Source organism: Stegodyphus dumicola, chromosome 3 (assembly GCF_044657685.1).
Source record: "Stegodyphus dumicola isolate Sdum_Otavi_A_Nest chromosome 3, ASM4465768v1".
NCBI lineage: Eukaryota > Metazoa > Arthropoda > Arachnida > Araneae > Eresidae > Stegodyphus > Stegodyphus dumicola.
This window is the reverse complement of record NC_140770.1, coordinates 146494475-146507277: the sequence shown is the minus strand read 5'-3', so window position 1 is coordinate 146507277 and position 12803 is coordinate 146494475. Positions and strand designations below refer to the sequence as shown.

Sequence of the window (12803 nt, the reverse complement as noted above, 5' to 3'; positions counted from 1 at the left end):
AATCTTCTTCAGAATCTTGATTACGTGGCGGATAAACTTTTCTTATTTCCTCCCCTAAATAAAAAGCAATCGTATGTGCGCCTGTTTCAAGATCTTTAAAATCATACTTATAGTTCACAGCAAGATGTTGAAAACCTTCATCCTCCAAACAGACATATAAGGTCCAGCAATCAGATATTATCATTGTACCAGGTAGAATAAATAACTTAATAAAACTTAATAAGCAATCTTTACTTCTATCTCGCACAACCTTAAAAAAACACTTATTACTACCCCTTTCAATCCCTCTAAATACCCATTTCGAATTCACTTTAGATAGGGCCATGGGATTCAAAACTTAACCAACACTGTTTCACAGAATAAAGCTAAATACAAAATTTCCAGATTTCCCCCCTTTTCCGATTAAAGAACTGTAATTCGTCAATTAATGTCACATGACATATCTCATGATCTCTCATTTCCCTCACACAAAATAATGCGTAATCGGAACTGAGTACTTCTCACATTATTCCCAAAGTCCTAGGTAGTAACCTTTATCGCCTACCAAAATGTCGCCAAACTACCTGTTACCATATTCCAAAGATTAACCTAAAAATATATAAAAATTAAAAGTCATTAAAATATTAGGCAAATGTATCTTGCACATTATATTACAGAAACACAAACATAACATCAAAGCAAATGTAACCAATATATGTATTACTAATACCTTCAGCCAATGTTCGTAATATACATAACTGTCAATTTTTAGATCTTATCCAGAATAAATGAAGAATAAGTATAAGAAAGCACATAAATATAAATAACATCCCATATCAATAGTTTATGTAAATTAACAACTTTATACTCTTTGCATGTTGCCTGAAAAATTCTTAAAACAAAAGCTTGTGAAGCAAATCACACATAAAAACTAACATGGATTTTAAACGATATTTCAAAATTAGAGTTTCTTTTAATGAAAACAATTATGATAATGAAAACAAGTCTCAGATCTTACTTTTCATTTCTATAATCTTGGCTTCCATAACTTGTTCCCAATTTGCTAAATGATACTAACTTCAGATCTATCTCATTTTCTAATTGCCTAGCTTGCCGTCTCAGTTCTGAAAATTATTTTTAAAATACAAAATTACTGTAAACAATATATAAAAAACATTCCTATAATATTTAAAAATCAGCTTCTCAAGAAAACATAATTCAAAATGATAATTAAAGGAGAATGATATAATAAAATATATGAGAAATTAAATTTTCTTGTAAATTTAAATTCCAGATTTGAAATTAAAGTTGTAATCAATCAAATGAAAAAGATTTTTAATTATAAATGAATAAATAAACAGAAGCAAGTATACAAAATACAATATTTAGAATTTTTATATGCTGTTAAGAAGGAATGTACCATGGATCATGAAAAAGGAATATACATGACAAGTAAATGCTTTAGTTTGACAGAGAATGATTATTCTCATATATTCTTCTAATATGACTTTTTAAATTAAAGTAAGATGAATTAAAAAAAGAAGTATTTTCTTGTTGAAGCAGTCTCCTCTATCAGTCACCAAAACTGGAAGATTAGTTGTCACAGTTGGTAAATTTAATTGCCAGAAGTCTTTCCCCCCTTTAAAACATAACTAATTTTCAGACTGTTTTGATTAAAAAGCTTCCACCTTCAATGTTCTCCCCCTCTAAAATATTTATAATTTTAAACTGATAATCAATTCAAAAAGAAAGTAATTTTTTGTGATATCTATAACATGCAACATATCTGATTTGTGTGATGTTTATTATTCCTCTGATTTTTTTCTCCTTTAAAATGTTGACCATTTTTGGCTGATCTTTAGAATATGGTAACTGGTAGTTTGGCGACATTTTGGAGGCGATAAAGGTTACTACCTGGGACTTTGGTAATAATGTGAGCAGTACTCAGTTCCGATTACACATTATTTTGTATGAGGGAAATGAGAGATCATGTGATATTAATGGACGAATTACGGTTCTTTAATCGGAAAAGGGGGGAAATCGGGAAATTTTGTATTTGGCTTTATTCTGTGTTGTGTGAAACAGTGTTCATTAATTTTTGGATCCCATGGCCCTAACTAAAGTGAATTCGAAATGGGTATTGAAAGGGGTAGTAATAAGTGCTTCTTTAAGGTTGTGCGAGATAGAAGTAAAGATGTTTTATTAAGTTATTTATTTTACCTGTTACCTTGCTGTGAACTATAAGTATGGTTTTAAAGATCCTGAAACAGGCGCACATATGCTTGCTTTTTATTTAGCGGAGGAAATAACAAAAGTTTATCGGACACGTAATCAAGATTCTGAAGAAGATTAGGTAAGTTAGTATTTTTAATTATTTGAGGATATTATTTTTATGCATTGTTCTAAATGTAAGGTGGAAGTAAAGTACAGTCAAAAGTCGTTAATTTGGACACCCATAATTCGGAATGATCTATAATCCGGACCTCAAAGCTAAAAACTTTCTGCGCATGCGGCGCGTTGACACATGCGCATAGGCGTTTACGCGTGCGCGTAAGACCTCTTACGACTGCGCATTTGCGTGTGTGCAAGCGCAGAATACGTTTTCGCGTGCGCGTTTTATGTATAACGGACGGTGTAAGCTAAAATTATCTAATCTATATCAGTTAATGTTGATGATTGCGTTGTTCCTTAATTTTCGAATTGGATCCGGCTTATTATTTTTTGCAGACTGTAAGAGCAATACAGTCAAAAGTCGTTAATTCGGACACCCATAATCCGGAATGATCTATAATCCGGACCTTAAAGCTACAAACTTTCTGCGCATGCGTCGCATTCACGCATGCGCACAGGCGTTTACGAGAGCACTTACGGCTGCGAATATGTTTGTGCGCATGCGCGTTTAATGTGTAACGGAGTTATACGCTAAGCTAAAGTTATCTAATTCAGTTAATGTTGCAGATTGCGTTGTTCCTTAATCTTCGAATTGGATCCGGCTTATTATTTTTTGCAGACTGTTAGAGCAATTTTATAAAAGTAAGCTTGAACTTTCGATGTCAAATAGAATTTCCGATATATACTTACTACAAAGCGAAAGTATGTTTTGAAATCCGAAATCTGTTTATCAATTTCACGCTGCTCTGCGGCAGGGGGGGGGGCAGAAATGTCATTATTAGATTATGATAGATTAGAAAGATAATGTCAAATAGAATTTCCAATATATATTTACTAATATGTAATTTGTATCTACAAAGCGAAAATATGTTTTGAAATCCGAAATCTGTTTATCAAATTCACGCCGCGGATTGGAAGTTGATCTGTCAGCACTATCCTTATCTTCAGGGCAGATGTTTTTATTTTATTTGGTTTATAATTCCGTACTAAGTGTAGTATTTCATCTCGATATACTCCGTCTTTGATATGATTTAAATCAAGTTCCTCGTCATTATAATTCGCTTCCGATAGTGAAGAAAGTGACCCAGAGGTTATTGAAAACGAAAACATTTCGATTGACAAATTAGTCGGTATTCTCAACACAGCAATTATAGGACTTGAACAGGGGAACTTTGTAACTAAACAAGAAATTATGTCTGTTTAATAGAATTAAAGAGAAAGTATTATCACATGAAATGAAGCAACTTACATTGAAGGAAATGTTTAATAAAGTAAACAAATAAATATTAAGCTTTTTCTTTTTGTAAATTTTGATACCCTTTAGATCATAATTGTTCTTTATTTCATAAATTACGGTTTCATATTTTTAATTTTGTAATTTCTGCATGCCATCTAACGAGATTTAAACTGATGATCTATAATCCGGAATCGCCGAAGTCCCGACGAGTCCGGATTAACAACTTTTGACTGTACTATAAAAGTAAACTTGAACTTTCGATTATGTCAAATAGAATTTTTGATTCTGGAGCTCCCAAAGGATCGTACAAAACGAAAGTATGCTTCGATGTCCATCAAACAAAAAGTGGAATTGCTGCAAAAAATGGATAAAGACATGAAGAATGTGACAGAGAGGTTAGTGAAAACGAAAAAATTTCGATTGACAAGTTAGTCGGTATTCTCGGCACAGCAATTAACGGCACTTGAACAGCGGAACTTTGTAAGTGAACAAAAAATTATGTCTGTTTATAGAATTAAAGAGAAAGTATTATCGCATAAAACGAAGCAACTTAAACAACTTACATTGAAAGAAATGGTTAATAAAGTAAACAAATAAATATTAAGCTTTTTTTTGTAAATTTTGATACCCTTTAGATCATAATTGTTCTTTATTTCATAAATTACGGTTTCATATTTTTAATTTTAGAATTTCTGCATGCCATCTTATGCAATTTAAACTGATGATCTATAATTCGAAAAAATTGATAATCCGGAATCGCCAAAGTCCCGACGAGTCCAGATTAACAACTTTTGACTGTAATTTGGTATTATTGGGAAAATTGTTATTAGCAATGATTTAGTTTAAAGTAATTAGGATTGTAAGCTAATTTTTATTAATTTAATGTATGTGCTTATTTATATTTTAAGTAGTGTTTTTGAATTTAATTATATTTTAATTAAATGATAGTTATTTTGTGAATTTTATGTTTGTAGGAATTTGGTATCCGTTTTAGTTGAAGTAAACGTGCATGGAAATAATTTAAATATTTGACACTAAGTATTTGTAATGCTTGCGGTATGAATTCGTTGGTGATGTTTATAATATAAGAGATGATTTAGAGGTAAAAGTTTTTGGATATTTTATTTATTTTATATGTTGAAATGTTCATATTTGGAAAGGGTATATACTTTTTCACGATCAGGTAATTATATATATGTTCTTTTTACCGGGTTTAAAGATTCAGAAAATTGTCATGTATTTTCGTGAAATTTTTCTAATTTATGAGAAAAAAGCAGTGTACATGGATATAGTGAAGAGTGTGCGCAATGCCATTTTTGTGTAATTCTGGGATGTTTTTTTAAGTAAAAAAAAGTCGACGTGTACATGGTTTATGTGTATGTGTCATTTTGAAAAACGCGTAAGGAGTATGGTATTGTGCCCTTTTCCCCAATTTTGCAGTGAATATTTGTCATGATTAAGCAGTTTTGATAGATAAAATTTCTAGCATAAGTGTAATTCGGCTAGTAGATTGTTGGAAGAAGTGTTCAGTAGATAAAAAGAAAATAAACATGTCTTTACTTCGTGAAGACAAAATGGCGGTGGGGGAAAAAAAAAAAATAGAGGGTTGCTGTAGGAGAGTTGGTCGCCAAATTTTTGCCAAAAAATCGCCAAGTTACCATAATCTAAAGATCAACCCTTTCTTTAACTATTCAGAAAGTGGAAAACAAGCGATAAGTTTTTTTTTTTTTTTTTTGCAATATCGTTTATTCTTTTGCATCCTTCATTATCCTGCTCCAAATATGTTAACCATATTTATATTGCTATTAACTGAAAAAAAAAAAAAGCATTCCCCTTCTTCAAATGCAGGTAGTTTTATGTACTGAGTGTAAGTGCAAAAATTGGTAACAAATGAAATTATTTTTTATGAATTAAATTATTTGGAGATGCAACGTGAAACACTGCAGGAAGAGAGAAGGAAAAAAATCTATTCTGGTTTATAATTTGTCTCATAGTTTCAAAATTCAGTACTTATTTATTATCCCATTGACCGAGCAAGTACTGCAATTTAGCACTAATTACGGATGATTTCTTCCTTTAGAATTTCACAGTAACGATTGGTGACGATTGCTAAAATTTTCGTCCACAGTCGATGGGATATGCTTTGCATTTCATATACTGTTAGGCTGAAGAGCTACGCTCCATCAGACAGTGCAGAGTTTAAATATGGGTAAAGAAAAGTACCAATATCTGACTAAATAGCAGCAGTTACAGAATTATAGCCTTTGAAAGATAAATAAATGTTTCACCCATACGTTGCAAGTTTTCATTATTTGCAGGTTGTGGTTGTCAAATGAGACAGCATCAAAAATATTCAATTAGTTATTTAAGTGTAATGATTTCCTTAAAAATAGAATAGCATTGCTTGTAATAACAGTAATATCTGTAAAATGATTAATTTGGTCTCTGCTTAAACAATGATTGTCAATCAGTCATTTATTGCCCTACTTTCAATATAAATAAATGCTCACCATGCTCGGCTAATATTTGGAATATGGTAACAGGCAGTTTCGCGACATTTTGGTAGGGCGATAAAGGTTACTAGGTAGCAATAATCTGAGAAGTACACAGTTTGAATCACAGATTATTTTGTCTCAGAGAAATGAGATCACGAGACATGTCATGTGACATTTTCCGAAAAATTCCGATTGTGATTTTAGCTAACAAGCACTTGGAAACAATTTCGCTGCTAAAGTGCAGAATTGCCCATTTATTTGTTTGGCGCTTTTTACAAGAGTAAGAAGAATTGGATTTTTGTCAATTTTCTTTGACTTTTCAAGTGAAAATAGGTCGATGTGTACAAGGATAAAGTCAAGCGTGTACTCAATGCCATTTTTGTGCAATTCTGGGATGTTTTATAAGTGAAAATAGGTCGACGTGTACATGGATACCGTGTATGTGCAATTCTTAAAAACACGTGAAGCAGTGGGCGATTCTGCACTTTCTCCCAATTTCTCACCTAGTGTTTGGTGTGAATGTCCTACAATGGAAGGGGGGATATTTGTATTTTAGAAGATATGGACTGAGATGTACAACATGGAAAACATAAAGCATTAATTCCCTGTTGGCAGAGTACCTTCTCACTATTTATGGATGAAATACTTTCATTCATAAAGTTAAAGTGTATATTACTGGTCTGAGAAGCTTTAAAATGTATATTACTGATCGGAGAAGCTTTTGGGTCTCACACTTATGACAAACCTAATAAAAATACAAAATAAGTTTTAGATACGTTTTTATATAAATTACAGATACAAATAATAGAAGGTACTTGATATATTATTTTATAAAGTTTTACATAGAATGCGGTTATTCAATTCATAACTAATATTAAAGAGTAATTCATGTTAGATACTTTCTAAATAACTAGAAAAAATTTCTGGCAGTTTTCTCAAATTTCAGACAAAACTAATACGTTACAAATAAATGAAAAACAATTTGCAATTTGTGAGCTGAAAAATAACAAAAAAAAAAAAAAAAAAAAAAAAAAAAAAATTCAAATACATAAAACTTCAAAATTATAAAACTGAAAAATAACAAATTCAAATACACAAAACTTCAAAATTATAAATTAAAATATAATACCTTCCCAACTATTTGTCTCTTTGGCCATTTTAACTTCGATATAAGAAGCCGATGATATTGCATAAGGAAATTTTGTGACACACACTTGTTGACAACAGAAGTCTTAGTACTTTTCTCTAATTCTGAATAATTAACTAAAACAGTTTCTCTTTATATTCTAAAAACGAAAAGCAGTTCTCGCAAAAATTAAACACAGTGCAGACACTTACAGAAGCAAATAAACGAAAACTCCATTATTACAGACGACAAAACTCTTTCATTTCGTCATCTTAGTAAGTTTGTGTAGCCACAGTGATGACTAATTTTGCTGAGACCTGAATATTATTTATGACTAAATTTTTATTAAAAATGAGTATTGAATAAATATTTTTTAAAATTCAAATTAAATTTACCCTGGCAAATAATTCTTGCTGCTTCTAAAAAATTAAAAAATCTGTAACGATCAGTGAGCTCTAATTTTATTTAAAGCTCATTGGTTACGCAGTTAGATCTCTGAATCGGAATAACAGGAGCGTCTCAATTCCAGAGGTTAGAATAGAAGGAGAGGGTGGTGGGGCGCTGTGATCATGTACGATGGAGGCAGGATCTTGGAAGAGCTCCTGAATTTTCAAAGGTGTTTTCCGGAAAATCTTCATTTATTTCAGAAAATTTTCGCGAATATCCTCTGCATTGTCTCGTTCTCAAGGCCAGGAGTTCTCCTGTACCTGGGGGGTCTTGTCTTCCTTGCAATCTTTTGCAGCACTAAGACGGAGCGTTCAGATAAGTAGAACTTCTTTTCTCTAAGCTAAATCAAATATCTGTCACTAAAATACCACTAAAGTACTCATTTATTTATTATGATCATTATTATTATTATGCTCATTTTATAATGTTCTGGCATTAAATACTTAGTAATTGCATTAAATCATGTGCTTCTTTTTTGGTTACCATCTCGTAGGGACACTATCCTTATCAGTAGCCCTTATCAATAGTGTTAGCCCTACCCACTGGGGCTCCTTTGAGGAATTGCTCGAGAGGGAAAAACACGATCTCGGGCCTCAATGAATGTACAGAGTTGTAGTTTTTGCTCCTTTAATCTATATTTCCTATCTATTTAAATTAAAAGCATATATTAATACAATGTGCCTCAAATTGATAAAATAGTACACATATAATAAATTATGACCATTAACTTAATAAATAAATAAAATGCTTATTAAAAAAATTAATTAATAATAATTAAAAAAAACTCCGTAATTTATTTACTTATTTATTTTTGCTGATATGTTCTCGCCTTGTTTTGGATTTATGATTTTATCTGATGGTGTTTTCTGAGTATATAAATATGTTGGAAACCGCAGTAGATGATGTTACTTAGTTTAATGTATAACTTTGCATGATATTATATGTATCTTGATCTTATGTGTCTTCTATTACTGTGTCTCAAGGTAGAGGCTAATATTGGTTTCCATGTTAAAAAAATAAAAATTTAAATTTAAAATTTTTAAATTTTAGTTTCCCTGTTATAGCAAAAGTTAGCTTCTAAAGACTTATACTGTCATGTGACTGGACCCCCCAATATTTATTATTTTATTATTAATTTTCCCCCATCTTTACATCTATTCAGCTTTACAAAACACACTCAATACACACACCTGGAAGACTGTATTAAATGTAAATGATAACAACTTTGACTACACTCATGAACACAATCGTGGTTTTTTTTTTTCTTTTTTTTAAACACAATTCTCTTCCTTTCCTTTTCTTTCTATAGGCCCTTTTTTTTAATTATAAATAATTTTTTTTCCTCTCCATTTCTTTTGGGCCATTTATTTTTTTACTTTATTTTGTCCCATCTTTCCTTCCTGGCCTTTCGAACTCGTATAAAATATACGAAGTTCCTTTTTACTCTCCTCTGATTACTCGCACCTATGCTTGATTTTTCGCCCATCGGTGCAGAAAGACTTAGCGGGTGCAACAAAAGACATCTGTCTACTTTGTCTGTCTGTCTGTCTGTTAGAATAGAAGGAGGGAAGGTTCAACTCAAACGGTGAAGCTTGGCAGCCATCTTCCTGTTATCACCGTGACTTGTGCAAGGAAGTCTGTCATTGCAACATTTTTTTCTTTTCTTTTTGGAGCATGTCAGCTTGTATTGCATATGGATGCACAAATAGATTCTCGAAAGAAATTCCGGGCATTATTTTTCACACTTAAGTATTAATTTTCTTTTTTTATGTAATACGACAACTATGTCAAAAAATATCACAATGTCATGTGGTTTTCTTTCCAGATGTGAAAAAAAGGACTTAAAATAGGTTATTTAATATAACTATAATCAAAATATATTAAATGCATTTTAATGTTTCTGTTTATAGCTGGTATCTTCGTTCCTTAAGATACAATGCTATATGGTAAGATTTAAATTGTATAATTTGAACGTTTTAGTTAATTCGTTTTATAACTTTCATGAAAAGTAAGAAATCAATTGTTACTATTTTTATTAATTGTAAAGGTGTTAAATAAAGCAATGCTTTTCTTTATATATTAATTATTATTCATTTTCTTAAGTTAAGATAAACTTGTTGGTTGTGCATTAGCACTGAAGGCGTAATGAGTACGTTTCCTCAAGCACAGAATTAAAGAATCATAAGTCAAAAGATTAACTACGAAATCTTTATTTTAATAAAATAGGATAATTCTGCTTAACTTAAGCATAACAAAAAGTAATAATGTTCAAGGACATTAAAACACTGAAGTATTGAAAAGGAGAACTTACATAGAATCATCATCAGTACTAAATATCATCAGGCTTACCTATTTTAGGCAATAAGAAAAATAAACAGGAACATACTTTGCCATCGTACCTGAAAGAGAAGAAAGTACTACTGGATTAGACCTTTGGCCAGGTACAAGTAGCTAGGGTGAAAATCAAATATACTGCATTGCACACGAGCTTTACTTTCTCTCGCCAATATATATACCTTGGCGCACGTTCGTTTCGTATGCCTTTCGAGTTTCATTATGCAAAATACCTAAATTTATGCTAACATTGCCCCTGTTTTGCTAATGAAACTCATACCAATTGTAATTCATTCCTGAAAAACTGAAATTTAGCTTTAGGAATTGGTTTAGTCATAATATCAGCAACCATTTCCTCTGTTGACAGATAAGCAAGTTTTACTATTCCTTTGTTATTCAAATCACGTATATGATGAACTTTTGTATCAATATGTTTTGTGCGTGAACTGAATTTTTCAGATTCTACAAGTCTTATAGTAGACTGATTATCTTCAAATACCTTTATCGGTAGAGTTTGGGGTAGATTGAAATCTTCTGTTAATTTTAATAGCCATAATAGTTCTTGCGTAGCTTGCGATAGTGCAACATATTCAGCTTCTGCTGAGGATAAAGAAACACAAGTTTGTTTTCTTGAAAACCATGAAATACAGTTCCTTCCTAATAAAATAAGACTTCCTGATGTAGATTTTCTATCTTCAATATCTTGTCCCCAATCAGCATCTGAATAAACTGTAATATTAGGTTCTTCACTCGACGAAATTTGTAAGGATAGGTTCTTTGTCGTGTTTAAGTATCTAATGATTCTTTTAACAGCATTCCAGTCCTTTTGACGTTGATTATTACACCTTCTGCTGAGTATATGAGTTGAAGCTGTGATATCTGGTCTTGTGATAGACGATATATACAAAAGACTTCCAATAGCTTGGCGAAATTTATCATTCGAAGTTAGGAGATTTTCTTCCTTATTTAGGTTATAATAGTTCGTTTCCATTGGTGTGCCAGCATGTTTCGCTTCTTCAAGTTGAAATTGCTTGACAAGTTGATTTATTTTATTTTTCTGTGATAAGAGATAACTTCCATATTCCTTGCGATTTATTTCCATGCGTAAGAAATATTTAGCTTCACCAAGATGTGTTATTTGGTAACGTTTCTTTAAATCATTAATTGTTTGAAGAATTAGTCCTTCTTCTGTAGAACTTATTAGGATGTCATCAATATACACTATTAAATTAATTCTTTTATCACGAACCACTTTTGTGAAAAGACACGGATCTGCTTTGCTTTGACTGAACCCCAGATTCTTCAGTGTATTTTAAATTTCTGCATTCCAGCACCTAGCTGCTTGTTTGAGACCATAAATCGACTTCTGTAATTTACAAACTTTATGTCTTTCTTCCGGAACCACGAATCCTTCTGGTTGTTCCATATATATTTCTTCATTTAAGTTGCCGTATAAAAAAGCTGTTTTAACATCTAGTTGATATATCTTGGCATTATTATACGCTGCCCATGCTAAGAAAACTCTTATCGTAGTGTGTTTCACTACTGGTGAAAAGGTTTCATCATAATCACTGCCGTATTTTTGAGTAAATCCTTTGGCTACTAAACGTGCTTTGTATTTTATATTTTTACCAGTTTCATCATATTTTGTCTTAAACACCCATTTGCTGCTTTACTGCATGTTTTCCTGGTGGTAATTCTGTAAGTTTATAGGTTTCATTTTCTTTTAGAGAATGTATTTCTTCTTGCATAGCCTTGATCCAAGCTTCTTGTTCACGTTTTGGTAAGTTTAGAATTTCTTCAAAGCTTTCTGGATCTTTAATTTTAAGTAATATTGATTCTTCGACTTCTGCTTTATAAGAGAATCTTTCCGGTGGGACCCGTTTGGTTGATCTGCTAGAAACCCTTCTTTCTACATTTTCTTCACATTTAATTAACTCTTCGGAATTTTTTAATCTTCTGTAAAATCATCGCCAAGAGATGTTTCTTCATTATTTTCTTCATCTTCTTGTGAGTTATTGAAGTGAATTAATTCTAAATCTTCAGCATTATTTTCTGCAAGTTTGTCAGGTAAAGACGCGTTTTCTGAAAATTTAACAGTTCTACTTACTATTATATTCCTTCCACCTACATAAATCCTGTATCCCTTACTTCGTAAATCGTATCCTACGAATATTCCTTCTTCAGCTCTGTTGTCGAATTTACGCCGTTTTTGTTTGTTCACGTAATAAAATGCTTTACAGCCCAATCCTCGTAAGTGACTTAAGTTTGGTTTTCTACCATTCCACAATTCATATGGTGTTCTATCTGTGGCTTTAGTTGGTAACCTATTTTGAAGATATGCAGCAGTAGCTGCCGCTTCAGCCCAGAATCCTTTCGGTAATTTAGAGTTTATTAGCATAGCTTTTGTCATTTCTATTAAAGAGCGATTTTTCCTTTCTGCGACGCCGTTCTGTGCCGGACAATAAGGAACCGAAGTTTGGTGAAAAATGCCGAGTTTCTTTAAATAATTTTCAGTACTTTCGTTACAGTATTCTATACCGTTGTCGGATCTGAGAACCTTTATTTTCTTTCTAAATTTATTTGTTGTCGATGCAACTTACTGTTTAAGTTTGTCGAATACTTCATCTTTTGAAGTAATAAAATAAATTTGAGTATAACGCGAACAGTCATCAATGAAAGTTACGAAATATCTTTTCCCTCCTAAGCTGTTGACTTCAATTGGCCCACACACATCTGTGTGCACTAAATCCAGTGGATTTTTAGATCTAAAACTAGTTTTGGGATAAGGTGT

The 12803-nt window shown here is 31.8% G+C and overlaps 1 protein-coding gene across 1 annotated transcript in view; it reads right to left on the bottom strand.

The window, feature by feature from the left end:
* Positions 1-7524, bottom strand: part of Gos28 (golgi SNAP receptor complex member Gos28) — a 35512-nt gene extending 27988 nt beyond the window's left edge. Inside the window, exons 1-2 of the mRNA XM_085813427.1 lie at positions 7232-7524; positions 998-1103 (exon numbers count right to left, since the gene is read on the bottom strand). Of these exons, the coding sequence (XP_085669553.1) occupies positions 998-1103; positions 7232-7259 (134 nt within the window). The 5' untranslated portion in view covers positions 7260-7524. The remainder of the gene's footprint in view (positions 1-997; positions 1104-7231) is intronic.
* Between the last annotated feature and the right edge of the window lie 5279 nt (positions 7525-12803).